Here is an 18027-nt window from a genome sequence, read left to right on the forward strand (position 1 = left end):
TTCAAGTTCATTTGGTCTATTTTTGTAAAAGTGTATGTGTAATAGAAAAACACACTGCTGGGGATTTTTTTTGTTAGGAAAGTATGGTTATGTAAATTCTTATCACTTTCCTTTGAAAAGCTATCTTTGTTGTGCACAGCTATTACTGGGTTCCCTAGAGACTGTGTGATTTGATATACCTAACGCAATGCCATACGAAATCATAATACTTCAGCAGATTATGGAAGAATAGTGATCCTTAAGTGCGTTGCCTTTGACTAATTGCTTCACACTCTTCATCTTACTGAAACTAGTTTTCATAGTGTTTCCTGAAACTCTGAAAATTGCCTAGTTCAACAGATATGGAAAAAATGGCTTTTATAAATACCCCCCCAAAGTTCCAAATAGAAGTGCAGTGGGCCTAGCACAGATTCGGCTAGGTCTGTCAATACTTCTGTAAAAGTAAGAGGGGGAGATAGAGGGACCTAAAGAAGTTGTGGGAAAAGAGGAAGTAAAATTATGTTTGGCCAGGGAACCAAACCAATTGGGCCTTAAAATATTGTTTGATTTGGGGAATTGACAAAGTTAAGGATTGTTTGACTTTTGTTTTGCCTGAACCAAATTTGTCCACCACTATTGTAGACCCTACGTCTTGAACTTACTTCATTAGGTAGTCAGTATCTGATTCAGGTTTGATTTGTACACAAATCCACCAATAGGAAAGATGTATTACATTGTTTGACATTACATTGTTTGTCCAGTATCAGACAACATATGGATATCTGCTGGTCGTATAATCCCTGCATGCCATGACTTTTGCATGCACCACTGTACATGCTCTGTCTCCTGGCTCCTGTGATTGTACAATCAGTAGAAGAGACAGATCCCTACACACCATTCACTGGAGATCCATAGAATAAAATGGGAGGAAAATATTACAATTAGCCTTCCTCATCTTCCTCTTATTGAAGTGAATTTTTTCTCTGGCATTACTCACTTGGAGAGATTATTTTGTTGCGCAGAACGTATGCATGCAGAAAATGCAGGAAGATTGGTTATTACAATGATTATAGTTTATTCTGTTATTTATATAAATATTATAAGGATACATGGCACTGTATGGCAGATGACCTGTGACGAACAAATACATCGCTGTTCTAGCTCTCTAGCTGCAGATTTAGTAACACAACTGGTGCTACACAGGGGCTGCCTGCATCCTAACCCTGATGAAGATGTCTTTGCATCCGTCTCTATCCCTCCCCAGTTTTGAAGACACAAGCAAAAACTGCACAATATAATACAAAACCCAATATACAAAATACAAAATATAAACAAAGTGGGGGAATGGTCATCATAATTCTACAGGCTTTGTAGATTAAGAGTATGATCAGTTTTTTAAAAGAGGAAAGAGAGAAATTTGGTGAATATTAAAAAGGCAGAGCCGGGGTAGGCTAAGGCGGTAAAAGGTGCACTCAAGAGGGAGGCCTGGCTGGAGTCAAGTTTGCTGGAGGGGTGCTGAGCTTTTTGTCTCTAATCCACACTTGGGTTCATGCATTACAGGAAGTATCTGTCAATTTCATTACATGGCACTTCATACAGCGTGAGAGTATTTGTTTATTTAATACTTATTTTTATAAACCACACATAGACTTATTTTATATTTTTAGCTATTTTAAAAATACTTACCTATTCATACACCGTAGTCTTATTTTATAACCATTTTACAGCTTTATTACCAGCACAAATAATTGTAGATTCATTGTTTTAATCTGTCAGCTTTAAATTTTTGTTTAACATGTTTTGTCATAGTGCATATCTCTAAAATAGATTGTAAATAACAGATTAACTGATATGCACAAATGACACTGATATGCTATATAATATCATTTTAAACAGCTCTTCTTTTAAAGCCCTGCTAAAAATAAAACTCATCCTGCTTTTTCATAAAATGGTGGACTTATCTCATTACGTAGCTTCAGATTTGGCAGCTGATGGATTTTAATAGAAAATACTGAGTATCTGACAATTTCAACACATATGGATTCGTCACACTCTCCAACATATATCCGTGATAGAATTCACAACCTTTAGCTCCAAAAGCACAGGGCGAAATCCTGACCCTTTTAAAGTCAATGCAAAACTCACGTTATCTTCATTTGGGTTAGGATTTCACATACAGGTTTTTTTAAGTCTGTAAATTAAAAAGTTCTTCTTCTTTGAATTGTGGCTCATTACAAATGGCATTGCTGGGGTTCTGTGATTATTTTCTCTCTAAGTCTCCAAGCTCAAACATCTTCAGTTTACAAGTAAAACCATGTTTATTTCTAACTGCCAGCCTTAAAAATTCTACCAGTGACGTGTAGCAATGAGAGACAGGACTTGGCTGTAGCAAACAGCTAGGTGATTCTTTATTGAGGCTGTTGGACACATAGATGCTCTGTAACTCCCTGGCTCTCTGGTTTGCCAACAGACACATCTTGTGCTGCCCCACTCAGTGTCTGCCTAAATCCCAGCCCATTTGGAGTAATCATGAAATGGATTACTGAAGAATAGATTACACTACAGGATGGGAGATTCAAACTGGGTTTTCTCTTACTCATCACCACTAGTAATAGAGGTTCTTCTGGCTAATTCATTTCTTCAGCACCACCTGTGCAATCCCTTTGTCTGCAGTAGGTTTGCAAAGGGTGCACCGAAGGACTAAGCTGGGATGTAGTAAACAAGTCTGTTGATGGTGATGTACAAGAAGGCATAGAATACAGTTTATTATTAGCTGTATTGACTCTGCAGTGTTAAGGGGAGTACAAAGGAGTAACAATTTATTTTAGTCACTAATTTAAGGAGCTGTATAGTCACATTTCAGAATAGAATCACACTTTCTAGTAATGCTGTCATTTCTTTTACATTTTAATTTGATGCTTTTTATGCTCATGCTGGGGGTGTTAGCTGCACTGACTTTGCTGTTTCTTCACAAGCCAGAGCATAAATCTAAGTGAGTCCCAGTTTGCATTCTTCTCTCAGCAGTCTTCAAATGGCTCTTTCAGTTCATCCTAGTCCTAACCTGGATCGCTGATCCCATAGAAAAATGTGCAAGGAGAGGAACACTAGTGATACTTCAGAATCTTAGCAGGGCCAGGACAGAGAGATATTTCCAATGAAGCAATTATCCTCAGCGCAGAACTGTCCGAGATACAGTGCAGACAAGGGAAGCAGTTTGCTTTTGTGTCCCACTGGCTGTGTATCCACAGGAAATCCTGGCCTTAATCCTAACCCTTTGGATGCCTGGACTGCTGCATAGAGGCACTCTTCTTCGGCAGTTTCCATAGGTTTGCCCCAGCCATGGCAAAACAGGTGGCCCAGCTGCTGTTCTGCATCTAGCTAACAACATCTAGTTACCTGCACCTTGCAGTCCCTCTGATGAAGTCACAGAGTTTGGAAGGGATAGTTAAGGCTGTCTTTAACAGCATTAACTAGTCTATTTTAGTAATATTTTTGAAGCTATGTGGGAAGGAAAGTATTCTGCCTAGAATGGCTGTTCCTCTGATTCTCTTTCTGTTGCTTGGATTCCACCAGGTAGATGGTCTACATGGATAATTAGAAGAGAGAATGCACAGAAGGGAGAATGTGTCACATAGCTTCCATTTCATGCTGCACAGTCCCAGCTCGTTTTCCATGGTTATGCTCCCTGCTGTGCTTCACAGACAGTGAATTGAAACAGAAAACAAAAATCCTAACAGAGGGGAGCTGAAGAAGCCACTGCACCAGCTCAGTCAGTTACTCTGGGAGGAATTCTGTGCCACTGTGCACGTGCAGAATTCATGTGTCTTGCTTTTCTCCCCCAAAATATATTCTGCTGGAGAGGTGCTGCAGTTACACTTTTTGCCCACCAGGGGCTGCTGTGGCTCACCGGCAGTAGCAGCTGGCTGTTTTCCTCACAGCACCCTGCCCACAGGGCCAGGTTAGGCGGCCTGGAGGTATGGTGGGGGACAGATAGAGTGGGGTACACAGGGCTGCTGGGGATCACGTAGACTGGTGTTCAGAAGAGCTAGTGGGGGAAGACAGACTGGGGCAGAGGCTGAATGGGAGTGGGGGTGCAAGGCCACATGGGGATGGGGGCAGGCGAAGCAGGGACATTATGGGGATGGGCAGGGTGGCTGAGCAGGGATGCAGGAACACATGGAGATGGGTGAAGGGCCACATGGGGACAGGTGCAGGGGTGGCTGAGTGGGGGTGCAGGGACACATGGAGACAGGGACAGATGTTCTTGACTGAATGGGAGGGACTAGGGGTCAGTCAGGGTCTGCATGAGGGAGGCTCCCCAACTCCCTAAGAATCCCTCTCTCCACCCCGCTATTCCATACTTCTCCCACCCAACACTCCAGATTCATTCCCAGGCTTCTTCCCAGCAATTACTTCCCTCTCCTTCAGCTCCTCTGTTACCCTGTCTCCACCAAGCTTTTGCACTGCTTGTGAGGGGTGTGGGAAATGCATTTCCGTATTGTAGTTTAAGTGAATTATTACTCAGAATTCTGTATTAATGTGCTTAGTAAAGAATTTATTTGTCAAAAAATAACAAATTCCTGAATCTTTTTTGTTGTCTGTATTGTTACACACATACTTGCTGACAGGTATTATTAAATAAATTACCAACATTTATTCTAGTGTTATTTTGACAAATAAAATTTGCAGAATTTTAAAATATTGTGCACAGAAGTTTTATAATTTTTTTGGTGCAGAATTCCCCAGGAGTAGTCAGTAGAAAGAAATCCTTGAGCAAGTTTAGCATTCCTTTCAGTATAGGGCATTCATAATGGGACATGCAAAGCCTAATATATGACAAGGAGACATTTCCTTTAAAATATTTTATTACAACTTTTTTTCAGTTATTTAATCTTCTTGCTCATAAAACTCCCTTTTCCCCCTCATGCAATGTAAGTCTCTGACATATTAGTCTAAATGAAATGAAAGAAAAAAAGGTGGAAGTAAAATCAGTTCCTTGTCACTAAAATGTCCCAAAGTGTTTGGAAGTTAATGTTAGATGCTGAAATGTGATAATTCTGTTAACCAATTAAAAACTAAAATGGGTTGCTAAATAATCTTGCTAAAAAGGTACCAATTGAGTATGGATATATTTGCTAGTTATGCCAGATTCAATTCATGAATTGATTCAGTGAAAGAGTGAATAATTAATTGAAGTAGATACAGTTACTAATGCTGTCCAGTCTCTGTGGCAGTCGGAAAGGAGCCAAACATGAGGGAGCTTAAAAGGAACTGTAGACTCCAGTGTTGTGATTCTTCCACCAATGGAATGGCAGTAAATGTCCCAGTGGCCACAGAGGTAGAACTCCGCTCCCTCGGAGCCTTGCCCACCTGCTAGGGATCACTGAAATGCTCTTTTTGCAACCACAGGGATATTTTACTGTGGTTCTAAAGGTCTGGAGAACATAGCACCAGTGACTCCAGTTCCCCTGTGCAATTTCCCTACCTACTATATTCCTTTCCTAACCGCATCTGACTGTCTAGAAGCTCACCTTATCCCAGTAACCCTACTCAGCCAAAGCAGCTAAAATTGCCTTCCACCTGCAAACTGTATCCCAAGATCTTAGCATGTCTGTCCTGGACCCTGCCATTTGCAGAACTAGTCAGCCAGGCTGCCCAGGAAGGTGACCTACAGATGTACTCAGCAGACAACTATTTACACCTGCTTGAAACCAAGAAGTGCTGTAATTATGAGAAATAAGAGAATTTCCATGTAAATTTCAGTGAAGTGATTTTTAAAGCTTTGATTGGGGTTTCAGTAACACCAGTCTTCTACATTCTGGAAAGTGTTGGAGAGGAGAGCAACAGTATAAAGGTAAATTATTTTCAGCAAGATCAATGTACAGATATCTAACTTATTTGTTTCTCTTACACAAAGATACCTTGTGAAGAGGTGCCAGGTGGAATTAGTGATACAAAGTCACAGTTCTGAACACAAAAGCAGTTCCATGATGAGAACCTTTACAGATGCCCAATTACTTCAAAATAATTGTGTTGATTTATAAATATGGCATATCCAGTATTCTGTATGTTTTCTTAAATTCAGATATTAGCTGAAATGGAATATTGACAGTTCATGTTAAACAAAATACCAGCGTATATTCCACTCTGGTAGACAACTTACCAATGGACCATTCTAGAGAGATTAATGAACTGAGCCCAAGAGCCAGAGAGCATCTGGCCTTTCTGACTGCCCTTTCAAATTCACCCCAGATAATTTTAGCTCAAGAATATTAAAATTCAATCTGCTGTACTATTGAGCAATGTCTTACTGTTTGTATATGACCTCACACAGGATTCAGCAAGTCAAACCACAGGCATTTGTCCAATATTCTTATGTAAATATTGAGACAAATTATTTTCAAATCCCTGTGTAATGTCCAGGACAATAAATGAAAGTTGATCCATGGCTTCACTCCATGTCAGCAGTGGAAGCCATGACAAACATATGATCAGTTGGGCAAAGTGACACCGCATCATGACAGGAGGAGTCAGAGTGGCTAAGAAAAGCCCATCAGGCTTTGGGCTTTGATAACAATGAGTGTGAGCAAGCGAATCCCAAACCAGAGGCGGTCTCCGCAGAGGGGGAGTAGGTTGGACAGGGAAATCAGGTGAGCGAGTCCACCAATGGGAGCAAACAGGTTTGGGCTGGAGTTGCATAAGAGATACTTTATGTCAGATGAAGCAGACCAGTTCAAAGGAGCTCATACAAAGGACTGGCCCCATCACAGCAAGGAATCATTCCTACAGTAGAATGGAGTAAAGGGTTATTCAGTGACACTTTAAGAAGCTTTTATGGACTTTGGCCATGGCTGCACTGGGAAAATATGTTATGTTAGAACAAATTAAGCTAAGCAACATAAAAAGCATAATTTAGGACCTGCTTTGACTGGGCCAGGTTAAGTTTAAATGTCAGCATTGAGGGGGCCTTCAGGTTAATAGTGACCAGACAACACATTTTTAAACAAAGCGTTCCTTGTCCACCCTGAAGGCAAAATGGAGTTTAACATGATGTTAGTTAACAAATGTTCTGACATAATCCATTTTTTCCAGTGTAGAAGATACCATTTCAATGGTAGAGGAGTATGCATTGCTCCACCAGTTTGCTGAGACTTCCTGTCAGTTCAGATTACAGAGGTATTGATTGACACCTGAGAAACAGCCCGTTTATTCTGAATTTCCTTTTGAAGGACAATTTATGTGAACACTTTCAGGTCAAAGTCTCCTTTGAAATACCAATTACTTGGAATTGGCCTTTACCACCCTGAGATATTTGTATATCAAAGGGCATTCATGCACCCAACCTGTCCGTTTTAATGAACCTTGAATTATATGAATATTTATTTGTAATAAAAAAAATCTCCACACAATTGTAATTTGTGTCATTAATACTCTAGTCTCCTGGCATTAGCTAATGAGACCCAAGTGTAATGTTGCACATCAAAATTATTCTATTTTATTCCTTTGAACTGATTGGTTATCCTGGCTGTTTTTATATTCAAGATTCACAGAACCTGTGTTAGAAATAAAACTGGATGTTCTGACTGTAAATAATTGCTAACTGCTGGCTTCAGTATTTTTACTGCAACTCCCTTCTAGCTGAACCAGCAGTAGAAAGTAAGTTGGTAATAGTGTGGTGTCAGGCAGTAATATCACAGCTAGCTCCTGATACTCAGCACTGTCTATTGTGTTATTCCAGTTGCATTTACTGTTCAAGCCTGAGACAAAATTTCCTTCCCAGATCAAACCCTCAGAAGAATAAAGCTTCATTGTACGGTGTGTACTTACATACAACATCTCTGGCCATCCTTAAATCCCCATGCTTCTTTAATTACATAGGTTATTTTGGATACACTGTAAACTGTCTCACCATAACTGGCACTAGCTGGCACCTTGTTAGCATCTCTCCAGCACACAGTTGAAGCATATTGGTGTGGCAATTTGGGGAAGACTGACCTTCCACTGCCCGCACTATGCCTAGTATCACTCTGATCCATCACAGTAGCTGAGAAGACCCATAGCTGAGAATCTTTGAATCAAAAAAGAAAACAAAATTCATTTTGTGACTAAACAAAATTTACCTGGAGTGGAGGTAGTTTATAAAGTTTAGATCATCCAATCAGAGTAAGAAACTGGGTTAAGTCCTTCAATCAAAGTATAAGAACCATGCCTTAAGATGTGGATGACCCGTCACGAAGCATATCTAGTGACTTCCAATTTTCTAATCAGACAAATGAGTGAATATTCACTCAGGATAATTTGACTACAACCCACTGTGCAATGTGTTCATAAGAACTATTCATGGAGCACTGTTGTCAAATATGTTAATTAAAATTATTCATCAACCCAATTAAAAGAAACAAAGTCATAAAAATCATGATCTATGCACAGACAATTTGCAAACAGAAAATAGGGCTAAATTCACTGAATCAACTGATTTCAAAATGTAGTTCTATCCTATTAAGTACCATGTGCAGTCTATTTGGAGCAATTACCATCATTCACTCCAGACACCCAGAGGCAAAAGACCTGAGCTACTCCACTCAGCAATCTTTCTCTAGATACTGTTTATTTTAGTTTGGAAACATTTGTCTCTCCCATCACAGGTAATCAGCGAGTTCGAAGCCTCTCCTGACTCATTTTCCTACAGAATCCCCAACTTGAGTCGGCATCGACAATACAGTGTCTGGGTGGTGGCTGTCACTGCCGCAGGAAGAGGCAACAGCAGTGAAATTATCACCGTGGAGCCACTGGCTAAAGGTATGGAGACTACCCTTTGTAAAATAGTCTGTCTTTTAAGAACACCAGTTACTAACATACTTTAATTGTAATTGATCTTGTGATAGCTTGGTCTTGTGGTCTGTTTATTTTTAAGTTTCAGTTCTAAGTTTACCGTAGGGTCTGTCTGCATGGCAATCAGAGATATACCTGTCTTAGCTTTAATTGAGCTAGAAGAGCTGAAAACAATAGTGTATCAGGATGGCAGAACTGCGGGGGGTGGAGGGGGCTAGTGCCCTCACAGTGGACATATTGGGCGGGGGGGGAGTTGTCAGTGCACCCCCACCAGGTCTCGGGCCTCAAGCTATCACATCTCTCTTGGGGTGGAATCACACGTCTCCCAGTCTCAGAGCAGGTGCCGGGCTGTAGCCCCCCATGATTACCTGTAATTACTTCAGCAGGCCTGACTTATCTTCAGTGCCTGCAGTTCTGTTCCATCCAGGACCAGTGACATGGGACAGAGTGTTCATAGGTGAACGTGTGAGACGCGCCTCTGGGGGAGAAAGGAGAAGAGCAGAGCTGTTCTATGCCAGCTCAGGACTGGTGAAATTACAAGATACAGAAGCAAAAATCACACTAATACAATATCATGTCCTCTAATATAAGGATAGTAGGCAGTTTGCAGGCATGCAGGGTGTTTTGACAACACAGTAAAATAATGTGAGACTTGCAAGTAAGCTGTTGATAGCTTGGGCAAAACAAGCTCTCTCAGGTCACTTGTGAGGATCAAAGTATTTTATACTCATATATGCCTGCTATAATTTCAAAGCTAGTCATTGTTTTCTAAGGAATTTGAGAATTTTGTTTGTTTCTAGGTTAGGTATTTTGTATTTTTTTTTAGAATAATCTCAGAAGATTATTAGAAGTTAAGTTATGTGGAAATGTTTGTGTAAGGATTTCCAAGTTGCTTTACTATCTACTATACAAGCAAATAACGTTCAAAGAGTATCTAGTGTATGGAAAGTAGTGGGCCTTACCTTAGACCTTAGTTCCTCCTGTGCCACTGACACATTGGGCAGTCCAGTTCCTCCATTGATTATGATGCTAGTTATGGTGGTACTTCCCAGGTGATACCAACACATTCAGTATCCCCTGTCACTGTCTTCTTCCAGTTCTTCTTTGGCCTTCCTCACTTTTTCTTTCCTCCTTCTGGAGCTCAATTCAGTGCTTGCTTAGCACGTCTCCCATCTTCCGTATGGTGTACATGTCCCAACCATCTGATCCTTCTTTCTTTGATGATATTTGTTACCATGTCCTGCTCTGTGAGCTCCCTTCTCTCGCATTTGTTGTTTTGTCTTTCTGTGAAATGTGTAGTACCTTCCTCAGCCATCTGTGATGGTGATGGGCAGCCACCTGTTTTCATTAGCCACTGTCATTGATCAAGTCTCTGCTACAACAGGGTGACCAGTACAATCACATGGTATAATCTGGTCTTTCGTTTGGTGTGAAGACTTCTGTGTGACCACCTGCTGTGGTGTGCTTTGTGGTAGAGGCCTGCAAATCAGCAGATATCCGCTTCAGATCTGTGGATCATTTTTGCAGATTGCGGATCAGATGCGGATACAAATTTTGTATCCGTGCAGGGCTCCACTTTGTGGTACAGAGGAAGTGGAGCCCTTTTACAATTTAAAAATGATAAACTGTAAGAAAAGTAGCATCATCTTCTTCTTTTATATGGTGAACATGGTCCCTGGGAGTTGCATTCTGTCCGTCTGTGTGTGGTTTGCGCTTCTGTAAAGTTATATGTTACTTCTGCGCACCCCCATGCTGTAGAGCACACAAAGTGTTGAAAACCGTTTCCTGTCATAACCACAACTGAAATGTCCGCAGGGACCTTACATCTGATTTGTAACCTAGGAGTAAGTAACTTCTGAAGTTACCTTCAGAGAGTAAGTGAACTACACAAGAAGGTTGGTAGGAACCTGGTGAAGCCTTTTACTGGACTTCTGCTGTGTGAACACATTTTTTTTCTCCAAGTCTGGGATCTTGCAGTAGTCCAAAATAGTAGTAAAAAATAACAGAAATTTTCAGTCAGTATAAGAGAGCTTAAGGAGCCTAAGAAACAGTTTGAAACTATCAAAATGAAATAGTCTCTTGACACTTCTGAAATGAATATCTGTTCCATGCGAAATTTTGCAGTTTCATTTTTTGGTCTTTTTTGGAATGATTATTTTTGGAGGAAAATTTGGAATTTCCAGTGGAACAGGACTTCTAGTTTCCTGCCATCTCTGCTCACAAGTGGATTGCAGCTTTTACTGATACTTCAAGGTGTTTTGGGGTCTGTTTTGTAGATAAATTATAGTGACTGCATTAACTGCTATTTTCTTAGACAGGATGACTAAAAAAAACCCTCCAATAGTGAAATCTTGGGTCCACTGAAGTCAAGTGAGAGTGTGGCATTGACTTCAGTGGGAGCAGGATTTCACTCCAGGTGGTCAGTCTGTGGATAGACTTTTGGGTTTTGTTTGTTTTAGTTAGCTTGTTTTTTAACTATCCAGTTACCTTTTCCTATTGTGTGGTCTTGTCATGCTTGTGTTAGTCTTTCCCAAAACATATGCCCCTGAAAATGGCACTGCAGAAAACAACACTGTAACATCACAAGTGACAACTGACTTTCTTCATGCTGTGGTGGTGGTATCATTTACTCAAGACAGTGCTTCTGAAACCACCATCCCATCAAGGCTAATGAAGTACCCGCACGTGTAGAATAAGTAGGTATTTGTTGAGTGCTGTTTAGCATCAGCAAGTAATGGGCATTTTCAGTCTGGCTCTTTTTCTATCAGTAATATACTGTAGTCCTACTACCTAGGCTTCATTTCAGCTGTTCCTCTCAATCATTATAACTGATTTTTGGTGTGTGTTTTAATTAATTTTTTTTTCCAGAGCAAATGTCCTAATAAGCTGAGGCTTCTACCGCACATTAAAAGAATCTCGGCATCACAGTCCAAAATGATTACATAATATATGGCTTCATTTTATCTTTATGAATCCCAACAGTCCCACTGTAGCCCACAGAAGTAATTTCCTTTCACTCTTCAAGACCTGTTCTGTTATGTATGATTTTACTTTAAATATTATTTGCAGAGGATAAGAACCCACTGAGATGAAACATCTCAATTACATTTGATGCTGACTCTCGTTTTCATGTTTGTCTAATTGGCACAAAATGGATCATTAACTGTCAGTTCTGATCAACATGCACGACTGAAGAATATCAGTATTAAAAATGCACTATGAAATGTAGTTGAATCCAAATTCAGCATGGTGCTTTTAGATGCAGATTTAAGGACTGAAAATGAATAATAATTACATTAAGGGTCATACCTGGGAAATTCATTATGTTAAAGCTAAAACATGACCCCCACAGGGCCTATGTGTTATGGAACAAAAATACTACAGTAACATTTTGCTGAAATCCTTGGGTACAGTATGTGTTAAAGATGGAGCTGCCATCTTAACTCTGAATTTATTAGCTTTTGTGGATTCAGGTTAGACTCCTATCCCCTCAGCACCCTTTGATTTGTTTGCCTAACTCCCTACTAATTGCGGTGAGACTATCCCTCTTAAAGTTAGCAAATTTCATATTGAAAAACAAAACAGCTTTGTGTTATGCAGCACAAAAGGAATCTATTAAAAATGACAAATCTATTTCTCAAGTTCCCACAGCTCAAAAAACCAGTCTGAGCTTTTCCAATTCATAAGAAAATTCATCTTCTCCAGATACAATGTTTTAGTCTGGGCTTGCTCATAGCATGGTGAAGAGAACACCCTGTTGACTTGTGTTGAACATCCTGCTGCTGCAGATGCAGACATTTAAAATTCATGACTTAAGCAAGCATGTGTAAAGTGGAACAAAATGAAGTTTCCTCTATGAGCCAACTTATAAAATATTTCCTTGATCCTGACAACGACACTTTTCTTATTTTTAAAATTCGTTGTCCCACATAGATTCATCCCATACAACGTAAAGGCCTCATTTTCAAAGCAGACAGCTCATTTTGAGTACACAAATAACAGTTTTATAGGCACAAAATGGTGCAAGAACAAATTTAGAAAGCGCCTTTAAAAATTGTGTCTTGTATTGCTAAAATTGTCTGTGGACCATGCATTTGAGGACACATCTTACACAGCCAAATGAATGTTTTCAGATGGGATACCGTGCTCACTTTAGCATGTGTGTGATCACATTTCCCATGACCAGCGATCTGTTCTTTTCTGGTGATTTCTAGTTGCCAAAATGGCCCTTGGGTACTATTGCAACCTGAAGGAACTTAGATCAGACAAAGGGCTGTTCTAAGCTGCACCAGGGACTGGCTCCAGGATCAGGGGCTCAGAGGTCACATAAAGCCACATTTTCCCCCAAATGAGTTGGGTTCAACACTAGTGCAGCTGAAGATCTGCCCCTACATGTCACGAAAGAGCAGTTCCAGTAAATTGCATCTTTACCCTCAAATATCCATTCTACTCTATATCTGAAGTGAATTCTTGACAGAGAGTTCACAACTATGGATAATTTTAATGTAATGCTCATATAGAGGAGATGAACCATCCATAGCCTGACCTAATTGTCAAAATCTGTCTGTCTATTTTAGACATTTTTATACCATGCATCACTATAGTATTTAATCATTGGCACTCTTTTTTCCCATTGAGCCAGTCTCAGCCAGAAAATATAGACCTAACTGAAAATCACACATCAGGTTATGAACCCTGGCAGTTCCACCAACAATCCCACTGTGGTACAGTAGGTATCTAGCCTAAACTGCTAACTCTCACAAGGCTGTGGATAGTGATGATACCCACTGGACTTCAAGATGACAATGTTTTATTTGGGGTAATAGTTTTCTTTTTTACATTAACATTGCTTTGGATGGAAACATTGATAATGGGCAACACTGCTTCAAAGAGCCTATTGTATTCCATGAACTGCTAGAAAATGAGAAAGAAGAACCTTTCTACCCCAGCCGCTCATACAGAAGTAGAGCAGGTATTGGGACAACCTCTGATCACAGGATTACCTTAGCCCTGGTCTACACTAGGACTTTAGTTCGAATTTAGCAGCGTTCAATCGATGTAAACCTGCACCCGTCCACACGATGAAGCCCTTTATTTCGACGTAAAGGGCTCTTAAAATCGATTTCCTTACTCCACCTCTGACAAGTGAATTAGCACTTAAATCGGCCTTGCCGGGTCGAATTTGGGGTACTGTGCACACAATTCGACGGTATTGGCCTCCGGGAACTATCCCAGAGTGCTCCATTGTGACTGCACTGGACAGCACTCTCAACTCAGATGCACAATTGTTTGCCGTTGCTCTGACACAGGGAGGGGCGACTGACGACACGGCTTACAGGGTTGGCTTACAGGGAGTTAAAATCAACAAAAGGGCTGGCTTTACATCAAGGAGTATTTCAGGCAGGATTTCACGGAGGGTTCCAATAAGAAATGGTGCACCTAAGTTATTGTTCTTATTGGAACAAGGAGGTTAGCCTGGCCTCTGATTGATACATGGCTAGATTTACCTCGCTGCATCTTCTCTGTGAGTGACTGCAGTGTGACCTAGAGGAATGAGTCCCCTAGACGGGGGTTGGGGGGGGGTTTGCAAATGAGTACAAAACAAATCTGGTCTATTTCTTGTTTTGATACACTCCATCTATCTTTTACATCTTTGGCTGGCAGCAGACGGTGCAGAAGGACTGCGTGCCATCCACATCTCATGGCTGCTCGGCAGAAGATGGTACAATAGGACTGCTAGCCATCCTCATCTCTTGCCTGTGCGGCAGAAGATGATGCAATAGGACTGCTAGCAATCTGTATCACCTGCCTGCTCACCATAAGATGGTTCAATAGGACTGACTGCAGGACTAAAGAGAATTACCTGATCAAGTCACTCCAAATTTAGTCCCTGTGCCCATGTCTGCCCAGGCGCTCCTGATCGACCTCACAGAGGCGACCAGGAGCACCTTGGACATGACGATGACGGCTACCAGTCCTATTGCACCGTCTGCTACCACAAGGCAATGGGTTGCTGCTGCTGTGTAGCAATGCAGTACCGCGTCTGCCAGCACCCAGGAGACATACGGTGACAGTTAGCTGAGCGGCTCCATGCTTGCCATGGTATGGCGTCTGCACAGGTAACTCAGGAAAAAAGGCGCGAAACGATTGTCTGCCCTTGCTTTCACGGAGGGAGGGAGGGAACGGGGGCCTGACGATATGTACCCGGAACCACCCACGACAATGTTTTAGCCCCATCAGGCATTGGGATCTCAACCCAGAATTCCAATGGGCAGCGGAGACTGCGGGAACTGTGGGATAGCTACCCACAGTGCAACGCTCCAGAAGTCGACTCTAGCCTCGGTACTGTGGAAGCACTCCGCCGAGTTAATGCACTTAATGCACTTAGAGCATTTTCTGTGGGGACACACACACTTGAATATATAAAACAGATTTCTAAAAAAACAACTTCTATAAATTCGACCTAATTTTGTAGTGTAGACATATCCTTAGAAAGAATATGCAGTGGGGCATAGGACCATACAGGCAAAGCCTAAGGTGGTTTGACACTTGTAAAAAATGAGTCTTGTTTATAGCAAGAGCAGGAAATAAAACAATGTTGACTTTTGAAGGAATGTATCTGGGCCATTGAAGACATAGATTAGTCATAAAAGAGATTATCAAGACAACTATTGATAAATTCAGAATGTTTTCAACTTTCACTTCACTGAGGTGAATAAGATTTTGTGTTTGCTAGTCAAAATGAAACTAGGAGATATCATAGGATACTGACATACTATTCTTCAGTAACTAGAGTCTTTAAGAATCTGACATGTTGTAGATATGACTACCAGAAAATGTGGACTAGAAGATCATTCGAAGAGGGGAATCCCTTTGAGATGACATTTCATCTTAGCTCCTACCAATAAATATACAAAAGATTAAGTTTTCATAAAGTACTAGGAAAGTAAAGAGGGCTCAGTGATTAAAAGCTTTTGGGATTTATTCTACTTCAAGGCTCTTCCATCCCCAGTCTTCTTTCCTCCAGATATTAAAAATGCATTATTTGTGTTCAAATAAATAGCTGATAATGTGGGTCAAAAATAATTAATTTCATTGAAACAGAGCTTGGAGCAAGTTGGTTTTTCCTTTAAATATTCAATTTTGCATATGTGTGTTTTTACTCCGAAGAACGCATGAAAAAGTGCTCCTCTGTTTCAGTCTTCCTCTTCTTATTGTTCAGCTCCAGCCAGAATTCTGACGTTCAGTGGCACAGTAACAACCCCATGGATGAAGGATATCATCCTTCCTTGCAAAGCCGTTGGTGACCCATCTCCTACAGTCAAATGGATGAAGGATAGGTAACCAGCAACTATATGTGTAGCTTGAATAAGACACTTTAGCTTAAAATCATGGGCAAGATTGCATGAGTGTGTCAGGAGGAATTTACCCTTGCTTCACTGTGTGGAGACTGATTACAGCTGCAGAAGGGAAGTTCAGAATGTCCGACGGACTAAAACTTGTTGACTTTAAAGGTTAGAAAGTACTGAAAATGTGGGGGAAGATAAATATTAAATACTTTAAATATAGTTTTAATTGCTGTTTAGATATCAGGCTCAGGGAATATAACTGTAGTGTCAGAGGTCATTGTGTTGCTAATGTGAATCAAAATCCATGGTAAATGCCAACAATAGTAATTTTCTAAAAAGAAAACATTCATGAGTATAGAACACGAGACCCATTTTGCTCTTTTCTAAACATACTGGTCACACGTTGGAGAGCCATGCTTGTAACTGCATGGGCAATAATTTGATCCAAATATTGGATCAGCAGTGAGAGAGAGAAATCCATGTCCCATACTAGTGATTATGATGCATTGTACAACTTTGAGTTACATTATGCCCCGAGTTGGTTGTACTTTTTGAAGTGGCAGATAATTAAGGAGGGAGCCCTCTGCTTTATTATTCAAATCATAGGTAGGATTCCCACCTGTCCAAATACTGACCACTGGCATTTTCCAGCAGCATGCTTCCAGTGCTGCTTTAACTAAAGAGGGTCCTGTTTTTTCTTTTGTTTGTTTTAATCCGATTGTAACTTCTTTAATGTATGCATTTTGTTTCCTGTGAGGTAGTAACGGGACACCCAGTCTAGTGATGATTGATGGGCGAAGAAGCATCTTTAGCAATGGCAGCTTTGTTATCCGTACTGTGAAAGCAGAGGATTCTGGATATTACAGCTGTGTGGCTAGTAACAACTGGGGATCAGATGAAATTGTTTTGAATTTGCAAGTACAAGGTAAGCCAATTGGACCTTTTACATAATTGTTTTTACAGTCTTATCATGGCTGTTAGTTAATGTGTGAGAGTGTATGTAATATATATTTCAGTGTGTGTCTGCTTGCATGTCTATGTACAAATAATATTTTTGCGAAGTTGAATATTCAAAAAACATGAGAAATCATAAGAAAGGTTCTCCTAGTAACGGTGACTTGGCTGCTTCACAGTTTATCATCCTATGTATTTTATGGTATACATTTTTCAAGCTAAAAATTAATATGATAAAGTCATTGACTTCCATGGGACTTATGTACTTAAAGTTAAGCATGTGGATAAGCATTTGCAGAATCAGGTCCAAAGTGTTCACTTTCAATTGGTTTTGAGTTTCTCCACAAGGAAAATAGCATCCTATGCTTTTACTGTTGTTATGTGTATATATAAGTATGTCATTTTAAGGTTACAAAATTTAGCAATAACTGAAGGCATTTTGTTTAAACTTCCCAAATCAAATTTTGCTGGACTGAGACCTAGCATGGAAAACTTCAGTATGAAAGGAGAAATGTACAGAAAGCTATGGTGACTATAGGAGGGGGTATTAATATTTTCCCCTATTATAATCTTACTTAGCAGGTATTACCAGGTACCTGCTAGAATATTTTTTAAATGTATACAGTCACCCAACATGGTATTGCTAGGTGCACAAACAATGTGAAAATACATATAACACTGATGTCAACAAAAGCACACAATGTTCATGTGCGCACACACACACACACACACACACACAAAGATCCCTCAGCTCACAAGACTCTCCTCCTCTTTCCCCCTCAGTGCAAAGCTTGAGCAAATAATCCTTGCAATGTGCCTTAATTGTCAAAAACATATCAGACACGGGAAATATATTACTGAATTGAGCACATGGAACAGTCTTTGGAAAACACTCCATTCCCAGTCCCCAGAT

The 18027-nt window shown here is 40.4% G+C and overlaps 1 protein-coding gene across 1 annotated transcript in view; it reads left to right on the forward strand.

Moving 5' to 3' along the window:
- DSCAM (DS cell adhesion molecule) overlaps nucleotides 1-18027 on the forward strand; it is a 628496-nt gene that overhangs the window by 536918 nt on the left and 73551 nt on the right. The window contains exons 21-23 of the mRNA XM_073360366.2: nucleotides 8625-8778; nucleotides 16034-16151; nucleotides 16922-17085. Of these exons, the coding sequence (XP_073216467.1) occupies nucleotides 8625-8778; nucleotides 16034-16151; nucleotides 16922-17085 (436 nt within the window). The remainder of the gene's footprint in view (nucleotides 1-8624; nucleotides 8779-16033; nucleotides 16152-16921; nucleotides 17086-18027) is intronic.

This window comes from Lepidochelys kempii, chromosome 1, assembly GCF_965140285.1.
Source record: "Lepidochelys kempii isolate rLepKem1 chromosome 1, rLepKem1.hap1, whole genome shotgun sequence".
Classification (NCBI taxonomy): domain Eukaryota; kingdom Metazoa; phylum Chordata; order Testudines; family Cheloniidae; genus Lepidochelys; species Lepidochelys kempii.